Source organism: Phoxinus phoxinus (assembly GCF_949152265.1).
Source record: "Phoxinus phoxinus genome assembly, chromosome: 3".
NCBI lineage: Eukaryota > Metazoa > Chordata > Actinopteri > Cypriniformes > Leuciscidae > Phoxinus > Phoxinus phoxinus.
The window spans coordinates 33,440,170-33,463,908 of record NC_136878.1 but is presented as its reverse complement, the minus strand read 5'-3'; the positions used below and the strand labels follow the sequence as shown (position 1 = coordinate 33,463,908).

Sequence of the window (23,739 nt, the reverse complement as noted above, 5' to 3'; positions counted from 1 at the left end):
AAAAATGCATACGAAAATGTCGGACTCAGTGTGCAATGGCCTGTACTCCTTGATGAGGTAGCACCAAGGGGATAATCCATCCCCCGGAAACTGAAGCTTCCCCGGACACCACCATTGATTAGCGGCCTGCTGTTAGCATTCCATTGACTCCCATTCATTTTGGCGTCACTTTGACAGCGAATAACTTTACATCTGAGGCATTTAAAGACTCCATTTGTCCATTATTTATTTCTAAAGAAACACGAAAATGTATAAAAGGCTCCATTACCTTGTATCTTACGTTATGGCCCCGTAGAAGCCGTTTTTGTAAAAATAGGCTAACGATTGCGTCATAACCACGCGACTCTGTCGAGAAAATTACCGTGTAGACCATAGACATCATGGTGTAGTCATGCAGAGAAGCTCGCAAGCAACGTGGACGTGGAGGCATAAAGTCAAGGGAGAAGCCCATAGAGAGTGATAAAGTTGCTCTGCTAGCTCATGGACAGCTAATGCTCACGCTCTCCGTCTCTGCGAGATTCGGAAGGGAATTATTCAGATTTATCTCGGCACAGCTACTAGAAGACCTACAGGTTGCTCACGTCACATCTATGTCGCCAAGCTCAGTTTGGGCCTGCGCAGTTCGCCCAGCCATCAGGAAGTGAGTGCTTCTAATTTACTTCACTTTTCTCCGTTGAAACCAATGGGGTCGCTGTGTCCAGTTTATATACTGTCTATGGGTAGCACTGCCAACTGATCGTTCGCAAAGACCCGCCCCCCTTAGTTACTGTCGCTATGTCCGACAAGCTACGCTGCTCTCACACACGCAGTGAAACATACATCGCGGAGCAGAGAGGACACTGACAACGCGCTGACAGACAGGACAGACCAGGTTACTTTTCGGTTACTTTTCGGGTTACTTTTCAAATGTGGTAATTTTTTTTAAGAAATGTAAACAATAAATACCGTTTTGTGGCTCTTTAACGTGTCTGACAGATTGCTTAGCATCAGTTAAAGCTGCACGTGAACCGATCATCTCTTCCTTCTAGTTAATTTATAGCATCAAATAGTTTTATCCGCGGAAAGGCGTCAGTAGGCTACACTCCGTATTTCAAGTTCAAATCCTCCTATGTAAATCTACTAACTCTCCTGACTGCTTTGTCGGACAAAATGGCGGATGGCGAAGTATGATTGGTCAGATCCCCTGTCAATCAAGCTCCCTGCGAAGGGTCAATTACAACACACTGGGCCAGCTAACAAACCACAGCACATTTCGTAGAAATTTTGGAAGTACGGGTTTCATTAAAGACAACCTGTTCGAGACAGAGGATGTAAAATATGTAAAAAACAATGTGTTTTTTGACCAATCAAGCATGAAAACGTTCAAAAACAAAATAATATGAAAAAAGGGCATGATATGAAAGGGCCTCTATTAAGAGGCTGTTATGTTGACCTTGATTTATTGCAAATTTGAGGTGTTCAGTTTTAAATTGATAAAGTGATTTCTCTACTTCAAATCTTAAAGGTTCTCTAAGGGATCCTGGGTGACGTCACTTCTTGTTGACGTTCGAACTATTGTCAAACAAAACGGAGTCTAGCTAGACCCTCCCTCCTCCTCATCCGCGCACTAACCCCCCAAACCCCACCCCCAAATCCTTCTTGTCGGTTATTGGCTGGAATACTGTTTGTTATGTTTCGTGGTGCGGGTTAGCTCAGTTTGTTTTTGTTGCTGTTTGTGGAGCCTGGGGTGTCTACAGAGACCGCGTTTTTTTAGAGTGTGTTCAGGAGACAGACAGCTAGCGGATATAGTGAGGAGATATTTGCTGTTTGTGACAAAAAAAAAATTGGCCTAAAAAATGCGTGACATCGCTTAGAGCACCTTTAAGTAAAATACTTGCGTAACTTTTTTGGGTTAAAAATGATCCAAAATAATTTTTTGAGCAAGTACATAACCAGCCAGTGTTCAAAAGGATCTGGTTGCCTTAGCTCAATTTAAATTGGTAAGCTTGTAATAATGTTTTTAATTCCAGTGGTACTGGTGGATTTCCACTGGAAATTTAAGCATGTCTTTGTGTCATTACGTCACATCTACACATAAAGAAGGTGTCTCGGCTAGTAGGGTATATGGCGTGTGAGCTTGTTGGAGATGGAGATTTATAGCCTTTTCTCACAGTCAAGTCAAGTCATCTTCATTTATATAGCGCTTTTAACAATGCAGATTGTTTCAAAGCGGATTTACAGTAAACGGATAATTTAAGGTAACATATTGATTTGTCTTTATAGAGGTTCTTGAATAAATATATTTTCCAGCTAAAGTTAGTTTTGATTGATTCACTTCCGTCGCAAGGATTATTAGTTATTAAATTAGAGGCCGCTAAAACGAATTTTTTCTCTCTACACAGACTTTAAATGCGAACCTGTGAGAAACACTGATGGCACTCACGTGTGCATTAATAATTAATTCTATAGTTATGCGCATTTGAATATGTGCGCAGGTTTGTAATTCCCAACAAACCAAGCCTTAAACTAATTGTCTGGCCTTAAAATTTTGAAACAGAATTTTATCACTTCGGGGTAGTTTATCGGAATTTTATCACTTCAGAAAGGTTACAACTGGAGATTCACCTGTTGTAGAATGCGAAAGACTTCAGACTTTGGAGTAGCTACAGAAAAAAAGAGACTGCAACCGGGCTCATGCGAAAACAAGGATAAATATTGGAAGGGCATTAAATGTAGTCACACAATGATGTTGTTAACATGAACAATTTGAGAACAAAGTATAAGTTGCATGGTTTGATGATGTGATATGTTAAGTAATCGTTAGATTTAATCAGCGCGATTTATTGCAATGCTTTTTTTCCCCCTTAGTTGGTCAGAACAAAAGTGGATGTTACTTACTTGTTTAGATGATATTTTTCGGTAAAAAAGTATTATTTTGGTCATACTTCCAAAAAGTAGAATCTGTGATTCCGAATGACAGTATCCACACCGGTGCGGTGACTGACAGCCTCACATTCTCCTCAAAACATCAAGACTTTTGTTTGTAATTTAAGCCGTATTGGAATTGGTGACTTGTAACTTGTAATGTCAGTTTCACTATAAGATATCTGTACTTTTACTCAAGTATGTTTTCAGGTATACCTCTGCCTTTCAACCACTCAGAACATCTTAGCAACCAAACAATAATGGCCTGCCAACCGCCCAGAACACAGTACCATCAAAGCAGTGGGGTTTGTACTGTACATGGATCACTGCATCAATGAAGTATGCTGATTGGTAAAGCATTTTGCATATTAAATTGGATACATATATTTCAGTTATATTTCAGTTCAGTTCAGTTGTCATTTTCCATAACTTGATTCTTGCTTTGGCTCATTTGTGGTCTGACATTAACTAATAAACTGAAACAAATCACTCAGAAGCACCACACGATTTATAGAATTTCACCAAATTCAGTGCAACCAATTGTGAAAGAAGCCATTTCAGTGTCAGGGATATGTGACAGCAGAAGTTAAAGACAGGAGAGAGTTGAGGGTGCTGCTACAGCATGTGCTTCAGCTCTCATTAGCCCTGTTACTCAAAGGCAGTGCACAGCTTTGAGAATCTAGAAGGAGAGGAGCATATACTAGACTGCCTTATTTCATACACCAGCTCTCAAACCTGTCTCTGTATTCTCTCTCTCTGCTAATTTCTGGATGAATCATGAGGAGAGTTAAAAGATGAAACACTTCTTCCTCCACTCCGTGAGAGATGGTTCTCAGTGCCTGTGTTTTCTCAAAGGCTGGATTAAACAAATCAAAACAGAGCCATGAGCCTCTGTGGATCTCTTCCCGTTTATTTTCATAAGAGCTTTCTCCATAAGACAGGCCATTGCTCTTAAACTGTTCTCTGAATCTGTCGCCTCTTCAAAGGACCAATATGATGAATCACAGTGCATATTACAAACATGATTTCTAGAAAAGAATGAATCCCAGTAAAATATTGCTCTAGTCAGGCATGTTTCATGGCTCTAATTACGATGAGCACAGTGGACTGAGCACCACAACATATCTGCTGTGTCAGATTTAGTCAGGTTGAAGATTTATGCCTGTGTCAAGAGATTGTGAAACACTGCCATCTCCTGTAGATTTGAGCCCTCTTAAGACATCCTTTAGATATAGATGTTCACTTCTCTGCCAATAATTCATATGGTTCAGGAAGTATACGTGCTGTCATATGTATATGGCCAGACTTTCATTTCTGTTTACGAATATGATGTCATTACGAAGTCATGACGTAAAAAAAAACAAAAAAACATTGACTTAATATTACAGGCGTGAATCAAGGTAAGACAACAACATTTTTAATGTATCTGCTCAGTTATGGAATGCTGTTTACATTTTTAAACAAAAATAATTTGCAGTGCAGTGCAATCAATGTCTTATAAATATTCAAAATTAAGACTTTGCAAAATTCAGCACTTACTTGATTGTCAAACGTTTGTGCATCATGTAATGGTAAAGGTGCAGTCTGTAAGAATGACAACAAGTGGTCAAAATAAGTACTGCAGTCCAATTCAAAATATCAGAGATCGTGGTTTCTCCCGCCACCTGCTCTTCAGACTGGATGGCGCTCACACAGGTTGCCAGTTTGAGCACACGCAACAGGAACGAGGGCAATGGATAATGAATATTGGCAACATGCAGTATCACAGACCAAAACAAAAACAAACATTCCAGCCTGGAAACGTACATTTCAAAGTAAAATAGCTGTAGAAGTGTTTTTCCGAAAAACGAGTATGTGAACTTAGCATGTTTCCTCAAATGCAAACATATTATGTTATTTTTATGCTTTAGTGAAAAGGTTAATACAGCTCCTTTAATGTAATGAACAAAACCCGTGGGAACGTGAGGAGAACTGACGTCATACGTCCACTAAAATTCACATTGAGCCCACTGGCAAAAAATAAAATAAACAAGAAAAGTTCAGCATGATTTTCATTGCCCAGTGCCCACTTGTTTTGAGATTTTGAGATGTATCCACACATACAATTACTCCTGGGTCTGTGTTCACAGGTTATCTCCTTCATGTCTTGAATCCAAGTGTAGCTGCCGTGATTTTTCCGTTACGTTCAAAGTTATTTTGTAGACAGTATGCCACTTTGAAGCAACAGAGCAAACGTCAATGAGCACATAGGCATCAGTGTGGTTGTTCGCCAGCGGGTGGCGCTGTTGCACAGATTAGAGGCGCAGCAGTGTATGTTGACTCCCGGCAGCTCCTCCGTGTGGCAGTGTCGGGCTGTTGCACAGCCACTGGTCAGCATGACTCCCAATGCAACTGCAGACACATAAACAAAACAGTGTTTTTGAGAAACCACATGCTGGCTTATGCAGAATCAACTTCAGAGGGATTTAATTTGAAAGACATGATTGTAATGCAGGTCGCAATAGAACAATCGAGTTGCTAGTTGCTAGATTCAGCATTTTTGAGCCATGGGTTCATAGGTTAAGAATTTCCAGTGTGTTTTTAGAATGGCATGTTTTGGATTTATGAGTAGAATTAATGCCTGTGGCTGTGGTTATCATTGCAAGAAGTGATTTGTGTTTTCGTCTGCAACATAAAATACCTACAGTCAGACATTAATTATGAAGTAGGCCTAACTGTTAGTAACTAAGATGTTGCTGGTACTATACAACTATATACATTCTTGAAAACTGTTTGACAACTGTATGTATGTAGCAATTTATTAGTGACTTATATACAAAAAAACATACATATATATATATATATATAAAATCTTGCTAGTTTGATGTATGACTGTGTGTAGATTATATTACAGAACAATCATGGAAGTTAACCACAGACATTATTTTAATCAGTGAGCGAATTAGCTTTCTGGCATGGTGTACAAATTGATGTAATGACTGAACAGCTTTGTGACACATTACAGGAATCAATAGATCTATCTATATGCTAGGGTATGCAAACAATGTGCTTTAGGCAAATTTAAATATAATATAATAAAATATTTAGAATATAAATATCATGTTTAAAGATCTAAATATAATGCTATAATCAACACTTTTCACGATTAGTATCTTGTCTAGAGCTTTTAACTAGAGCTGTAATCGAGAGAGTTCCACATGTAATACTTATTTCATGCAACGATGTTAGCCAATCACAGCAGTGAGCCTTTAAGTCTTACAGAAGACACAGGGAAGGAAAAATGCCTTTTATTTCTGAATTATGTAAAAATCATACTCACATTATTATAAGTGCACCCCAGGAAACATTATAAAATAATGCAGTTAAATGCACCTCTTTAAGATGTTTTTGAAACCAGAATATCGATGCTGGATTGTTGCTGTTATCCACAAATAGCCAGTCAAAGGTTGATTTAACCTGAGTGTTTGAATTGCAGGTAAGATAAGAGGGAATGATACGGTTGATTTGGATACACCACAAAAACTGGGTTGGCCGATGCTGAACGATTTGGGTTGGGAGAGAAATGTAAATGAAGTGGCCTTTTTTTGGCCTTGTATGCCTTGCTTTGTATGCCTTGCTTTGAAAAAGGAAATGGTTTCATTGTCTAATACCAGCAAATCTGAAATTGTATGATGAACTTTTGGGTTGGAAATAGGTGATTGTGTGTTCAGAGCAGAAGAGAAAACCAAAGAAAGCTAAACTGAAAATTGTGTTGAGTGTACAGGCAGTGTTGATGGAGTGGTAACATAGACAGAAAGTGGAGAATAGAGATACATAGTACCTATGAGGAGGGAGGTCTGAGAGTTGCTGATGAATTTGTCCGCGCTTAGAACAATTTGGGCTGTCTAAGGATTTAACACGATTAAATAACTCTGTCAATGTTTTCCTGAGGCAATGACCCTTGAAAATGAACCAAGTCTATGTTAATGCCAGAAATGGATGTGGCTGGACCCGCTGTTTTGTCCTGGGCAATTGGAATCTGGAGGACTGCAAAAACTTTTTGACCTGTGAGAAGATAGGCGGCTGGAGTAGCATCATGTGGAAAAATGATTAAGAAATCGTAGAGCAAGTGGATATGGGAGGTATTGGATAATATGCAAGTGGTAATTCAGTATTGCTTCAGTCAGCATGTCAAATTGCGGGACTGCTTTTGCAGCCCCAGTTAAAGAACGGTGAAATAAAATCTATCATGCCAATGAACAGTACCCTAGTAGCCACTCCAATAGGGCTGACACAGAAATACTCAAATGGGGTGTTTCCAAAGGGGCCACCCTTACGGAAAAAAAGTATACTTCAAGTTAATTTTATGAAGTGTACTTAAAGGGACACTAAGTAGGAATTACTCCCATCTAGTGGTGAATTAGTATTTTGCATTCAAACTAATTTTGCTCTCCAGCGCCTCGCTTTTTCAAATGCGCATTGCATCTACGGTAGGCGATATGTACCAAAAAGCTTTGACAGGATGCCTTCTAATAGCACTTCGTCGAGTTTTTCTTCAGGTGAACAGGTGTGTTATTTCAAACAAACTGCAACATGACAACAAACAAACGAATGTTACAGTATGAATTACTGACTGTGAAAAACATGAAATATTGTAGTTATGCCCAGGGTGCGATTTGTGAAAAAAACAGAGGGGAGGGGGGGATGTTTTGAAACATTGTTATTCATAAAAATAAATCATGAGAACATGAACTTCATCACTGCATTTGCAGGAATTGTAAAATCTTTTTTCTTATTAACTGAAGTAGCCTAACGCAATATTTTTACTCTAATAGCTTATCTTTCCCCACACATATGAACTGTGATCATGCAATAACGTTAACTTTACATCGCGATGCTGAGCTACAGTGAAATGATAGAAAATACATTATCTGTGATAGCAATTCGCCTCATTTGCGCAAACTGGAGTAGAATGAGGCTCGTGTCTACCGCGCCGCGCTAAACACCGAGCCGCAGGACCTCTAGATGCGCATAAACGCGTCTTTACATTGAAATCACTCGCGCCAGACGCTCAAGAGAGAGTGAGTAATCATCACCACGGATCCGTGATAAGTTTTGTGATCCATCTCGCCACTATGTAGGCTAGTAGCATGATCACTTTGAGGGGAGGATAAATTTTTATAAATTTATATAAAAATAAATATAGCTGCACTAAAGGCACCAAGGTGGCGGTGCCACCGGCTTGGGCCCTCCATCGCTGCTTGCAGCTATATTTATATATATATATATATATATATATATATATATATATATATATATATATATATATATATATAAACCACCACCCCGGTGCCTTTAGGGTTCCTGTGCACGACGGGCAATAACGTAACTCCGCTTTGACTGTCCAGAAGAAGTCTGCTTTAGAGCTTGCATCAGTGTGGGTTCTGCAAAAGTGCGCATCGAGGGCACATATCAACCACAAAGTATGCGTGACCACCCTTCTGAAACCTAAAATGAAAAATTAGACATGGACTTAACGGACACATGATATCAGCAGCCATTGTAAGTACACAACACCGGAAATTCCTATGAAGTGTGGTATATATATTCATTGAAATTACTGTACTTTAAAACACTTGTTTAAAAGAAAAAACACATGTATACATAGTATAAAACACTAGATGGCACAATATACCTATTTTTAATAGAGTCTTTCTGCCCCCCTCCCCACACACACAGACAGGGGGGGCTGTCTGTGTGTGTGCCCTCCCTCCCCTCTCCACACAGACAGACACACAGACACACACACACACACACACACACACACACACTGGCAGTGGGAACGCTGTCAGAGAGAGGCAGAGAGAGACAAAACCACATTCAAACCAAAATATCTGACTTCCTGTTGGTCGGAGCTAATGACTGTAAATTAGAAAGTTGTCCGGCTCGATGTGCACAATATACATACCAAGTTTTGTGACTGTAGGTAAAACTAACCCCCCCACTTTTGTCAAAAGTAACACACTTCCTGCTGCCAGTTGGTGGCGCTATAACTTTGACTCACATTAGTTACATCCATGTGATCGCCCTCTTACAACAAACATGCTACTGAAGTTTCATCAAGATCAATTAATGTATGAAGACGTTATAACACATCGTGTTTCTCTTTTCTCGCCATCATTTCGTTTCCTCGCCACGGCCAAACCGTTTGAGATATCAAAAATCCGTCCGCAATTTAGTATCCTCAATGTCTTGACTTCATGTTGACCGAGTTTGGTGGCGATAGGATAATTTTTCTAGGAGGAGTATATAAAATTCCAGGGGCAACCCATAATAGCCGACTTCCTGTTGGACTGGCGTAAAACTTAGAGCACGAAAGTTGTTCGGCCCGATGAGATCTATATGTGTACCGAGTTTCATACTAATTCATGCAAGCGTGTTTGATATATGGACCAAGTTTTCGGACTCCGTTAAAGGGGGCACTGTTGAGCCCCCCCGCCACGCCCGGGTACCAGCTTTAGCCCGGCCCTGATGGCCGTGGGTTCTGACCTGTGTGCAAAGTTTCAAGAGTTTTCAAGCACGTTAAGGGCCCCAAAAGTGCCTGAGAAGTCGCACACAGCAGAGAAAGGGTTAAAATAAAGCCCCCCTCCTCACACACACTCACAGACACTGAGAGAGACTGGCAAATTTCTGAGATTTTCTCCATTCAAACCAAAATATTTGACTTCCTGTTGGTCGGAGCTAATGAGTGTAAATTAGAAAGTTGTCCGGATCGAAGAGAAGAATATACGTACAGAGTTTGGTTACTGTAGGTAAAACTAATACCCCATTTTTGGCTAAAGGTGGCGCTACTGAGCCCCTTACCACGCCCGTTTCTGAAACTTCGCACAAGTGTACTAGACAATAAATGTGATATCCATGTTGAGTTTCATGCAATTTGAAGCATGTTAAGAGCCTCAAATGCATCCAAAAAGAATATAAAAGTTTAAAGCGTTGCCATGGCGACAGTATTAAAGATATCAATAATCCTTTCACAGGTCTACATCTGTCGTGTGTTTACATTATACAGATGAAGTTTGAAGCAAATCGGGTAAAAATAAGAGGGTGAATTCAAAGCATTTTGAAAGTGACACACTTCCTGCTGCCAGTTGGTGGCGCTATAACTTTGACTCACAATAGTCACATCCATGTGATTGGCCTCTTACAGCAAACACACTGCTGAAGTTTCATCAAGATCAATTAATGTATGCAGATGTTATAACACACTTCCTGTTTCCAATATTCGCCATAAATTCGTTTCCTCGCCACGGCCAAACCGTTCGAGATATCAAAAATCCCCTGGCAATTTTTCATCCTCAATGTCTTGACTTCATGTACACCGAGTTTCGTGGCGATTGGTTGAATCGTCTAGGAGGAGTATTTTAAATTCCATTGAATGCGTTTTTCTAACTTCCCCAAATAGCCGACTTCCTGTTGGGCTGGGGTAAAAAGTCAAAGCATGAAGGATATATGAACCGGTGAGATCTATAAGTGTACCGAGTTTCATATTATTTCATGCAAGCGTGTTTGATTTATGGACCAAGTTTTCGGACCCCGTTCCAGGGGGCGCTGCCGAGCCCCCCTGCCACGCCCGGGTACCAGCTTCAGTCCGGCTCTAATGGGAGAAAGTTGCACACTTTCTGACCCGTGTGCAAAGTTTCAAGAGTTTTTGAGCACGTTAAGGCCCCCAAAAGTGGCAAAAACCTTGAAAAAAAAATTATTATAAAGAATAATAACAAAAAATCTTTAGAAGAACAATAGGGCTCTGCGCCCTTTCAGGGCTTGGGCCCTAATAAACAGAGCAATTCCAAGAGGGTCCTCACACCATCGGTGCTCGGGCCCTAATAATCCTTTGGAAAACAATAGGGCATTCGCCTTTTCAAGGCTTGGGCCCTAATTAAGCAGAGGCAATTGTAATTGAAGCAAATACATTGACCAGAAAGGGGGAAATCCCACGCATTTTACGTTCTATTTTTGACTTTTTTGGCGATGATGTTTTCTTCTCCTGTGGCTTGGCATATGTATGGTCCATAATAACAATGCAATCCAGACTTTTAAACTTGCCGGTGCAGTTTCAAGCGCCTCTCACTGCTCTGCACCTGCGTTTCTGCTGGTTTCGGCTGGCTCTGAACGAAAAAGTGTTGTGGAAACGCGTTGGCTTAGTACTTTTTGTCCCTCTCTGCTATTATAGTTTTGCAAGATGGCGGAACTACATGGAAGCCTCCGTGGACCTACCCGTCCCATGTATATAAAGATAATAAATTCTTCATTTATAAGGATAAGTCAGATAATTGGCCAAGGTATTTGTACCCCATTGAGGACATATTTATGAATAAAAATATTGATTTTAGATAATAAAATACCTAAAAAGATACTTAGTGTCCCTTTAAGTAATAGTATATTTTTAAGTATACTTTATGTAGTAAGTATACTAATATCAATGTGTACTTGTAGTAATCTTGTACAGTATGTGTACTACTATTTCAATACTGCTTGGGACTAAATTGGCCCAATTTTAGTATATAAAAGTATACGTTTAAGTGTACTATAAGTGTAACAGTAGTAAACTTTAAGTACACAACTATGTTTCTCATTTGTAATGCATCTGTACTACAAGTGAACTTATAAGTATACTAGTAGTTTACTATTTTAATACAAGTACATTTCTTGGTTTATGAAAGTACACACTGAAGTGTACTCTCCGTAAACTACTTGATTAGTAGTTTATACTGCAAGTATATTTGTAAGTTTTCTTTAAGTGAACATAACATTATACTTATGGTTTACTATTTATATATTATTTTTGCACTTGCAGTATACTACTATATTCAAATTTAGATATAATTTTTTTACTTGAAAAACACCTTTTATGCATCCTTTTTTATCAACACTTGAATGTCGGCAAGTTTCATAAAGAAATGCAACATTTTAAACAAAAAAGTTATCAGATTCAGAGCGATGATCAAAACACCGATGGAGTAGATCGAGTCCAACACCCCCAAAGCTTCACACTCATTTTAGATCGAGTCCAACACCCCCAAAGCTAAACAGTTGTTTTCTCTCCATTAGTGGAATTGCATTAGCATGATTTAAATCATACTTATCTGACCGTTATCAGTTTGTAGCAGTAAATTAAGAGATGTCTTATCGATTAAAAGTGCAGTATGGCTTACCACAAGGCTCAGTACTAGGACCGTTGCTGTTCACTCTGTACATGCTGCCCTTAGGATAGGGCTGGGCGATATATCCAAAAACAATTATCACGATAATTGTTTTATATCAGTCGATATCGATAATTATCACGATAAATGTCAAATCATTATTTCTTTCAAGTTTAAAGGCAGATTTTTGCTCCTAAGTGAAAGTTGTAGAAACCAGAGCGTTAATTGTTGTTTTAAAGCAGAGCTATGCATTTTCGGGAATTTCTTGGCTGTATTCTCGCTTTTTGCTCACAGGTTTCTCTATAGAGCTCCCCCTACAGCTTCAGAATATATATTTGACAACACTGTCGTAAAGACTCGTTGTCGACTCTCAGATACCAGAGGCTAGTAGATCAACGACATCAAAGCAGATGGTACATTCTTTAAAACGTTTTCTTAATCCGGGTTCGAACAGCGTGAGGAAGCGCAATAATGATAGAATTTTAGCAGATTTATTTTTGCCATAAAGCAATTCGTTACATCGCAAGACCTGATATCACGCGATATGTCGGCCCGCCGGCTCAAAGTTACAAGGGTGTTTTTTCCGCTCACAGGCACCAGGGGGAAGCGAGACAACCACCATTCAACCCGAAAAAAGTAATATAACCATTCCAATGACTCCGAAGCTGTTCAGTTAAGGTAAATTATATGGAGACAGACAGATCAGACTCATTAATAATTCACGCAGAAAACCTGATTCACACATGTGTAGACAATTTCACATGCATGAAACCTAATTCACATACACACAAAAAAAATTCACGTGCGTGGAAAAATATGTTTTTCACAAAAAACAATTCACATACGCAAAATACAATGATATATTCATAAAATACATTTCACAAATGCAAAACACAATTCGTAGATATACAACTGTGTGCAAAAACCTTTGAGTGTTTAAAATGTACGAGTTGATCCCTGAATGTGGATGTGCAATCGTCATTCACGTGTGAATCGCCTCGGATGTGTGTGTGTTTGAGACTTTCCTGGCAGAGCTCTTGACCCACGCGGGTCTGTCGTACTCTTTAGCCAATCAGATGCGAGCTTACCATTCAACCAATCATATATGGAATCCCCTGAGAGTGCATTCGATGAGCACGGTTCTGCGCACCATTTGCGTAATACGGATTAATTAGAACGGAAATGAAGCCTCAATGAAGCTTTCAATCCAGCATGGCGAATGAAGAACGGGTACGAGTTTAGTTTATTTAATAAAAGTCTGAGTATACACGGTTTATCGTTTACACCAGGGGTGCCCAATCCTGCTCCTGGCGATCGACTGTCCTGCACAGTTCATCTCCAACCCTAATCAAACACACCTGAAGCAACCAATTAAGGTCTTCAGAGCACGTCAGGATCACTTGTAAATTAAAGGCAGGTGTGTTTGATTAGGGTTGGAGATGAACTGTGCAGGACAGTAGTGGTGGGCAGATCGAGGCTTCGTGAAGCAATGAAACAGTTGAACCAAATGTGCCATATTGTGTCGAGGCTTCGAATCAATCCGACACCCGTCTCAACGGTGACACCTAGTGGTCACTTGCAGGTGTTGATCTGAAACAACCTTGACGAGCCATTAAAAAAAATTGTTGTTTTTTTATTATTGTATTTTTCTAATATGTGACGCTTGTAACCTATAGGCTCATCACTGTGCATAATGTTATTTTGGTCCTGCAAAATGAATATTAATAAAAGAAATCAAGCCACAATGTCTCACTTTTGTAGAGATTTGTATTCAAAAATATTAATTTCTCTGCTGTGGAAGGACTTAGCTTACTTCTTTTTTTTACAGATAATTTCTCCAGCCTTTGAAAAAATCCTCTCACAAGGGACACTTGTTGCTGGCATGCAAAGACATTTTTTAGCTAGGACATACAAATGAGGAAAGATTACTGCTCTCTCTTTCCAGTAAGTTAGTGGATCATGAGTTCTGCGCATCTATCTATCCAAATCTATCTATCTATGTATCTATCTATGAATCTATGTATCTAGATATGTATCTATAATCTATCCATGTACCTAGATATGTATCTATAATCTATCCATGTACCTAGATATGTATCTATAATCTATCTATGTATTTATATATGTAGGCTATAATCTATCTGTATCTATTAATCTAGCTGTCAACCATCCCTACAGGACAGTCGATCGCCAGGAGCAGGATTGGGCACCCCTGGTTTACACATTCAATCAAGAATGTTATAGTTTTCTAGTCAGAAAACCTAAGTTAAAAGTAAAAAAAAAACTAGACGGTTGCAACAAGACAGTTACAGTAACGCTAATTATAAATTAAACTGCAATAAAGATAGTAAAAAGAAAGACGTGTAAAGACTAAAAGCAATAGGGCTGTGTTGAAAAAAATCGATTCACCAATTCTGAATCGATTTTCATATTAATTTCTAAAGATCGATCCGTGGACCAGAGGCCCTGTAAACGATAAACCGTGTATACTCAGACTTTTATTAAATAAACTAAACTCGTACCCGTTCTTTGTTCGCCATGCTGGATTGAAAGCTTCATTGAGGCTTCATTTCCGTTCTAATTAATCCGTATTGTGCAAATGGTGCGCAGAACCGTGCTCATCGAATGCACTCTCAGGGGATTCCATATATGATTGGTTGAATGGTAAGCTCGCATCTGATTGGCTAAAGAGTGCGACAGACCTGCGTGGGTCAACTGCTCTGCCAGGAAAGTCTCAAAAACACACACACACACACATCCGAGGCGATTCACACGTGAATGACGATTGCACATCCACATTCAGGGATCAACTCGTACATTTTAAACACTCAAAGGTTTTTGCACACAGTTGTATATCTACGAATTGTGTTTTGCATTTGTGAATATATCATTGTATTTTGCGCATGTGAATTGTTTTTTGTGAAAAAAAATTTTTCCACGCACGTGATTTTTTTTTTGTGTGTATGTGAATTAGGTTTCATGCATGTGAAATTGTCTACGCATGTGTGAATCAGGTTTTCTGCGTGAATTATTAATGAGTCTGATCTGTCTCCATAAAATTAAGCTAAAAAAAACTGCATAGTTCACCTTTAAACAAGTCTTTATTGTCAGAAATATAATGACAATCTCTTGCCGAACAGGTGAACATTTCACAAATCTGAGGTAGCACATTCAAACATTTGTAATTTGTCCTTAACAAAATAAATATCTTTATTGGAAAATGTATTTCTTAGTTTCTGCATGTGAGCATTTCTTCTGCATTTCTTAGTTTCTTGGCGCTGCCCTTCGGTGGCGACATACAGCAGTAGCCGCGTGTCCGCATCTGTCGTGTTTGTTTTTGTATCTCGTCTGTTATAGCTGTGGGAATATAAAGTATCCCAATATTTAGTAATTAACATGGACTTGTTCAACACATTGCTTATGAGCTTGCTTACTCTTGGGACTGTTGTGAACCATCATCAAACCAACTCGTCTCATAGACTGCCGTATAGTCGGGATTTCCTAATCCAGTGCAATGGTTCAGCCCCACGGACTTTTTGCAATGAAATTCCACCAGAGATTCGCAGATGTGGATCTGCTTGCCTCGATCGACAAACGGAGCTGGGGGTGAGGATCCGCGGACGAGGCAGTGGAGCATGCGGAAGATGGCGTGGGCCTGTCGCCAGATTGCGGGTGATAGCAGCGGGTCGGGTGAGAAAGCGTGGCCGGAGGGGAGGAGTGCGACGGAGGCTACGCAGAGCTGGATTGCGCCGCCTGCCACTTCCCTCGGTCATCCTTGGAAACGTGCAATCATTAAGGAGCAAAGTGGACGAACTGCAGGCAAATGTTAAATTCATACCGGAATTTAAGAATGCTTGTGTTATAGCTTTGACTGAGACTTGGTTAAAAGAACATGATTTGGACCAGGATCTTGAAATTGATGGCTTTGGCCAGCCTATTCGGTTAGATAGAGACGCACAGCTGACGGGCAAAACACAAGGAGGGGGCGTGTGTCTATACGTCAACCCCCGCTGGTGCAAAACTATCATAGTAAGGGAATCTATCTGTAGCCCACATATCGAACTTTTATCTATCTCACTGCGTCCGTTTTATCTGCCACGAGAAATTCCTCAAATTTTCTTTACACTGGTCTATATCCACCAAGAGCTAATTTGACAGATGCAGTAGCTGAAACTTGTTCAATGTTTACAAAATATTTCCCCCGATGCTCCGCATTTCATACTTGGTGATTTTAATTCGTGTAGTCTTAAGAAACATCTTGGGCACTTTTATCAATATGTAAAATGTCCTACTAGACATGGTCAAATTCTAGATATGTGCTATGGTACAGTCAAAGATGCCTATAAATCTTATGCAATGTCACCCCTGGGGTCTTCTGACCATAGCTGTGTCTTTCTGGCTCCGATCTATCAATCAGCCCTTAAGAGAGGCAAAGTTAAGCGTAAAGAGGTCTCTGTATGGACCGATGGTGCAATTAAAGAATTGAATGGCTGCTTTCATAGTACTAATTGGGACATTTTTAAGGACTCATGTATTGATCTAGACGAATTAACTCTCACTGTGACAAGCTATGTCAGATTTTGTGAGCAAATGATTATTCCAAAAAAGACGATTACATTATACCCCAATAATAAACCCTGGGTGAGCAGATCACTTAAGCAACTTCTTAATAAGAAAAAAATAGCTTTTCAACAGAATGATATACACAAAAAAAAAGAGACTCAAAGGTTGGTAAAGAACGAAATAAAGTCGGCCAAAAGTCAGTTTAAGGACAAGGTGGAAGATCAGCTGAAGAATGGCAATGCTTACTGTGCTTGGAAAGGGATTAAGACAATGGTGGGAATGAGTGATAAGAAAAAAGGGGTAGCTATATCTGACAAACCTGACTCCGATTTGGTGGAGGAGCTGAATCAGTTTTATTTAAGATTTGACACCCATGAATTTAATGATGATCTGGCTGAATTCAGAATTGAGTCTGAGGGAAGTAAGATTTTGATTGATGAGATAGATGTCTGGAAGACTCTTGAGCAGACGAGCATAAGGAAGAGCCAGGGTCCTGACCGCATCAACGGCCGATTGCTTAAAAATTGTGCACTGTTTCTGAACATTATTTTTGCATTTATTTTCCAACTCTCACTATTACAAGGAAAAGTCCCAGGGATATGGAAAGAGTCAGTAGTTGTTCCAGTGGCAAAAGTTCCCTCTCCAAAGGTATTGAATGACTATCGTCCTGTGGCCCTGACATCTCTAGTGATGAAAGGTTTTGAGCGTATTGTAAGGAGGAGGTTACTTTGCATGACTCAGAGCATGATTGACCCATTACAATTCGCATATTTACCGAGTAAGGGGGTTGAGGATGCCACAGCAACACTGCTGGATTTTGTTACTGGACATTTAGAGGGCAAGAAGACACATGCACGTTTGTGTTTTGTTGATTTTTCATCAGCGTTCAACTGTATGCAGCCTCATATTCTTGCTCACAGACTTTTGCAATTTCCTGATATTGATTTTGGTACAATATGCTGGCTGGTTGATTTTTTAATTATGAGGCCACAGAGGACCCGGGTAAATAATACTTTATCGAAGGTCCTCATGTGTTCAAATGGGTCACCTCAAGGATGTGTTTTGTCACCACTTTTATTTGTGCTCTACACCAATGACTGTCAGAGTATGTTTGAATCAAGGCATATCATTAAGTATGCTGATGATACTGTGATAATTAGTCTTCTGCAGGATCACGAGGAGGGCCATGGACCAGTTTTGGACAATTTTATTTCATGGTGCAAGGACTCATATCTCCATCTTAATGTCTCTAAAACCAAAGATATGTGTATTGACTTTCGCCGTAATCCATCAACCACAACTTCATCTTTGATTAATGGCATAGCGGTAGATGTGGTAAGCCAATACAAGTATTTGGGCGTCATTTTAGATGACAAAATGAACTTTGACTCCAACACAGACTATATATGCAAAAAAGTTAATCAGAAACTTTTTTTCTTAAGAAAGTTGAATGGCTTTAATGTTGATAGATCACTTCTGAAAGCTTTTTATTCATCCTTTGTTGAATCAATTTTAACCTTTGCTATGATCTGTTGGTTTGGCAATTTGAGTGTAATTAACAAAAACAGATTGGGAAAAAATGTAAGCATGTGTCGGAAAATAATTGGCACTGATCTCAACAGCATTGAGCATATGTACGAGGCCAGAGCTATACAGAGGGCAATGGCCATTTTGGCTAATATCACTCACCCATTACACTCAGAATTTTGCCTCCTACCGTCAGGAAGGAGGTATACTTATCGAAAACGTGCCAGGTCCAACAGATATCTGAGATCATTTGTACCATTAGGTGTTGGGTTTCTCAACAAACTATAGGTACGCGTGTACTATGTTTTTATCTATTTATTATCTTATTGTTTTATGTGTTTTGTGTGAATGTTTTGTGTTGGCTACTGGTTGTGAAACAAATTGCCCCTTGGGGACATTAAAGATACTTCAACTTCAACTTCATGTGCTAATGGGGGATATTGTTTTAAGTCTTAAAAAAAGCATGCTTTGATGGCACGTATCTTCAGCACAGTTTGCAGTGCAGGCTGCAATATTAATATTACATGTTTTGTCTCGAAATGCATATCTGACAGTGAGTTGACAGTAGTAGTTAGCTTGAGTTAGGATGCAGATTTACTATGTTAAATTTATGTTCATTAACAAAAACAGTAACATTTGTTAAAAATTAACAACCTAATTTTTATTTGGTAAAATGTAATATTCTGACTGTTTGCGTTTTATTAAAATTAACCATTGGTCATCCAGTATCATGCATTTAGATCATGATAACCACAGATAAAACCAGGCATAGCCTATAGCACCTCACTATCATGGCAAAATGTAACTTTAGGGTTTCTATGGTATTTGTATGAAAAACAGAAGCCTAAATACATTATTAAATACTGTAATTATATTCCATTAGTACTTTAATACATTGTCCCACATGTCATGGTGCAGTTAATATTACTAGGCTAACGTTACAGTAAATCCATGGTAAATGATGGGAATTTGTAGACAGAAAAGCCTTCTGACTGTGTATCGTTGCGCACAGTGTTTCTCCTGTTTGTTAGCGCTGTTTCATCTGCATTTACACTGGTTTAAATCACTGAGACATTTGTGTTATTCGCTGAATTCAAGCGCTTCTCGTGGCCGAGACCAATCACAGTAAACTGCACGATCTGCTCTAGCGAGCTCGCACTGCGCTGCCGTAAATGGTCCGTGTGGTGTGCGTTTCAAATGAGTTTCGTTCCGCTTTTGCCGCATAAACATTATCGAACCTTTTTTCAAACTCTTAGGCCCTGTCCCAAATGGCACACTTCATGCACTTTCGGTCTTGTGGACTTACAATGGCTGCCGCGTGCGCGTATCCGTTAAGTCCGTGAGACCGTAGAGTGTCCCATTTGTCATTTTAGGTCTCAGAAAGGTGCTCTCTGTGGTCGATGTGTGCCCTCGATGCGCACTGATGCGGGATACGCAGCATACTTCTTTCCAACAGACAAAGCGGCGTTACGTCACGAAAGTGCGGACTCAGAGGAAGAGAGCGAGTGCTTAGGGTGCCTTTTGGGACAGGGCCTTAATATCGTTTTAAAGAGAAAAAATTATCGTTATCATTTTATCGCCCAGCCTTACCTTAGGAGATATCATTAGGAAGCATGGCATTAGTTTTCACTGTTATGCTTATTATGATACTTAGCTCTATATTTCTTTACGCCCTAATGAAACTTACAAATTCACAAAAGTAACGGAATGCATAGCTTATATAAAAAACTGGATGACTAGTAATTTCCTACTACTTATTTCTGAAAAAAATGAGATTGTTATTATTGGACAAAAAACTTCCTCACGTACTAACCTAGAATACTGTCTAACACTTGATGGCTACTCTGTCAAGTCTTCGTCGTCGGTTAGGAACCTGGGTGTCCTCTTTGATACCAATCTTTCATTTCAAAGTCTAGTATCTGTAAAACCGCATTTTTCCATCTTAAAAATATATCTACATTACGTCATATGCTCTCAATGAAAAATGCGGAACAGTTAGTTCATGCGTTCATGACATCAAGGCTAGATTATTGTAATGCTCTTATGGGTGGTTGCCCTGCACGCTTAATAAACAAACTGCAGCTGGTCCATAACGCAGCAGCTCGAGTTCTTACTAGAACCAGGAAGTATGACCATATTAGCCCAGTTCTGTCAACACTGCATTGGCTCCCTATTAAACATCGTATACATTTTTAAATATTGCTGATTACTTACAAAGCACTAAATGGTTTAGCTCCCCAGTACTTGAGCAAGCTCTTCTTAACGCATTATAGTCCGTCACGTCTATTGCAATCTCAAAATTCCGGCCAGTTGATAATACCTAGAATATCAAAATACTAGCTGGCGGTAGATCCTTTTCCTATTTAGCACCAAAACTTTGGAACGGTCTTCCTAACATTGTGACTGGGAAGCAGACACACTCTGTCAGTTCAAATCAATCAAAGAGATATAAAAACATATCTCTTTGACCTAGCATACACATAACACATTATAGACTTCTATAATTCAATGTTAGGCTGCATAGATTAGGTCAGCCGAAACCGGAAACCCTTCCCATAAATCCTGATGTACTTGTTACATCATGAGAAGGATAGTGTCTGCGCTAATATTAGTCTTTCTGTTTACCCCGAGGTTTACTGCAGTCCGCCGGATCCAGGCCGTATACAGATCTGATGAAGGACCTGTGCCTGGACATGACGGCAACGCAGTCCTGAAGTGTCAACTAGTCTCTCCCCTGTGAAGGCCTCCTTCCTTCCCTTTACCTCGGTTCAGATAAAACGTTGTCGGGATAATTCCAGTTCACGTGGCTATGTGGAAGCGATAAAACATTCTGTATTATATTTTTTAAGGCTTGTACCTTGGAACCTATTTCATGGTTTGCGTTCGCGAGCCACCAGGCACTGTTTTGTGCAAATGAGAGACCAGATCACATTAAGGGTTTTCTGTTAGAATGGTGTCTTGTTAGCGGCCCCTAAGTTAATAACTAATGACCGTTGGAATGGAAGTGAATCAATCAAAACCAACTTCAGCTGGACAATAACTTTATTCTAGAGCTGTTGTAAAGCCAACACAGTCTTTGTTACTTTAATTTCCTATTTTCACTGTAAAGCTGCTTTGAAACAATCTACAGTATATTGTTAAAAGCACTCTATAAATGAAGGTGACTTGACTATACTTTCTGAGAAGTATATCAAGTAGACTGAAAGTATACTTTCTTATTTTTAGTTTAAAAGAAGTATAATAATAGAACACTTGAGTAAACATATTTTTCGTAAGCACAGTCATGAAGCCTGATTCAACTTCTTTTTTAATCATACTGTTGACTATGTCAGGTGGGATGAGAGTGGATGGAAGATTATCACAGTCAGATCATGTAATAAATGGCAATGCTGAAATAATGTGAAAATATATTTCACATTATTGAAATTGTTGCAGACCTTAGTCCGGGATGAAAAAAACCCAACAACTCTGACACTAGCCTCAAAATGTATGGAAGCTTTCGAACAGGTAGCTGCACGTGCAGAACATACCTTGTGGATTTGACCTGATTTGGTTTCAGGCATGAGAGGATTAGATGGTTAATTTACGGACAGGATGTGGTCGAGTGATTGACTGATCTACAGACGATGCAAGAAATGTTACTGAAACCCAGGAAAACCCTGTCGGTGTCCAAATCACCCCAGTAAGGACACTGATTCCATTGGTAAGGACACCACAAGCCAGGGTCTACCCCTGTTGCAGACAGCCAAGGAAAGAGAAGAGGATTAGAAATAGAGGGAGGAAAAGACAATGTTTGAGTGGTTAATGCGGAGTAGAAGTCGTAGGGATTGGATTGGAGAGTTCCGTGGTGTGGGGCTGAGCAGGTGAGGGAGGAAAGTGGGAGTGGGAGCTTAACGATGAGTGTTTTGTATCTTTCTCAAAGACATTTCATTTTATGAATGTGAACTCATTTATGTTTAACTTAACGTTTGGAGTTTGGTATTGAAGAGAATTAGGAGAGTTTTCTCATGTGACTTTTGTTTGCTGTGAAGCCGTTCGTTTTAATGTTTGCCAGGATAGGGAGCTGGTGCGTGTTTGTTTATAACACTTCCTAGCTTTTCTTTTTTTGCTCCACAGTATCTACCCCGTAGTGATAAAATAAAATTCTGTATCAAATGTATAGGCAGGACAATTAGTTTGTTTAGGCTTGGTTTGTAGAGAATTAGAAACATGCACACATATATTCAAACGCACATAACTATAGAATTAATTCTTGATACGCACGGGAGCGCCATCAGTGTTTATCACAGGTTCGTGTTTAAAGTCTGTGTAGAGAGAAAGGTGTTGTCTTAGCGGCCCCTAATTTAATAACAAATTATCCTTTCGACGGAAGTGAATTAATCAAAACAAACTTTAGCTGGAAAATAACATTATTCAAGAACTGCTATGAAGCCAAAACAATCTGTTACCTTAAATTATACGTTTATCTCTGTAAAGCAGCTTTGAAACAATCTACATTGTTAAAAGCGCTATATAAATGAAGATGACTTGACTTGACTGACAGTATGTCAGGATATACACGAGGACAACAAGGTAAGTTGGATTCAGAAAGCTTTAATATGAGAATGGCAGGTGAGCGTCAGATGAAACGGGCAGATGCAGGATATAATATGCAGAGGAATGATAGTGTGATGATATCTTGCAGAGATATGCTTGGATGTGCAAACCGGGAAACACAGGGAAGGATCACAGGAGAATCGGGGAGTATCCAGGAGGAAACGCAGGGTCTTGGGAGAGAAGCAGTAGGTAAGTCTTTATGCTGGAATACTGTGGAATCACACTGGAACGGATGAGTATCAGAATCTGGGAATCACAGAGAGAATGTTAGTAGGTCGGTTCCTAGTTCAAGGTTCGACGAAGACTGGATGAGAAGTGTGCTCTTTTGTAGTGCTCAGTGGTGCTGGATTAGATGACAGGTGCAGGTGGTTAATACTCAGGTGATTGTGATCTCTGTGCAGTGGGTGTGAATGAACCTGATTGATCCCTGACATTACCCCCTCCTCCAGGGTCTGCGCCAGCAGTCGTGGTGGTCTGCCTCGAGGTCGTGGAGCCGGTCGCTGTGGATGCTGCTGGTGGAACTCAGTGAGAAGTGTTGGGTCAAGGATATCGTCTCGTGGAATCCAAGATCTTTCCTCTGGTCCATATCCTTCCCAGTCGACCAGGTATTCTAGGCGACCACCCCGACGTCGGGAGTAGAGCCCTGCACGGGCCTCAAATCTAGGCCCTAGCCCGGCCCTGGCCCGAGACGCTCAGGCCCTAGCCCGGCCCGTGTCCGACAGCTCATCATAATTATCAGCCCGAGTCCGTTTTTTTTTTTTTTTTAATATACACAGCTTTAGCCTGGCCTAGGGCAAACTAGCTATTTGCAGCCATTAAAATAGGTCCGTTTTGTTAGTTATGTTTATTTTCATTTCTTTATTAAGTTAATTTAGACATGTTCGGTTTCTTTTTGTTTTTTTATTGACGACCAAGCAGCCGACAGCGAGTTAAACATGTTTGATCCATTTAGCCTCTCAAATCAACACTT

General features: G+C 39.8%; 1 protein-coding gene across 2 annotated transcripts in view; it reads right to left on the bottom strand.

Moving 5' to 3' along the window:
* LOC306996031 (uncharacterized protein) overlaps nt 1-23,739 on the bottom strand; it is a 51,467-nt gene that overhangs the window by 13,814 nt on the left and 13,914 nt on the right. The window contains exon 3 of one of the 2 annotated variants that reach the window (XR_013796982.1): nt 4,444-5,295. Coding sequence is in view for 1 of the 2 variants with exons in the window: in XM_079608118.1 (XP_079464244.1) it covers nt 5,096-5,295 (200 nt within the window). In the remaining variant the exon portion in view is untranslated. Of the gene's footprint in view, nt 1-3,793; nt 5,296-23,739 lie in introns of those variants that run through there. The other variant, XM_079608118.1, reaches the window with a different exon arrangement.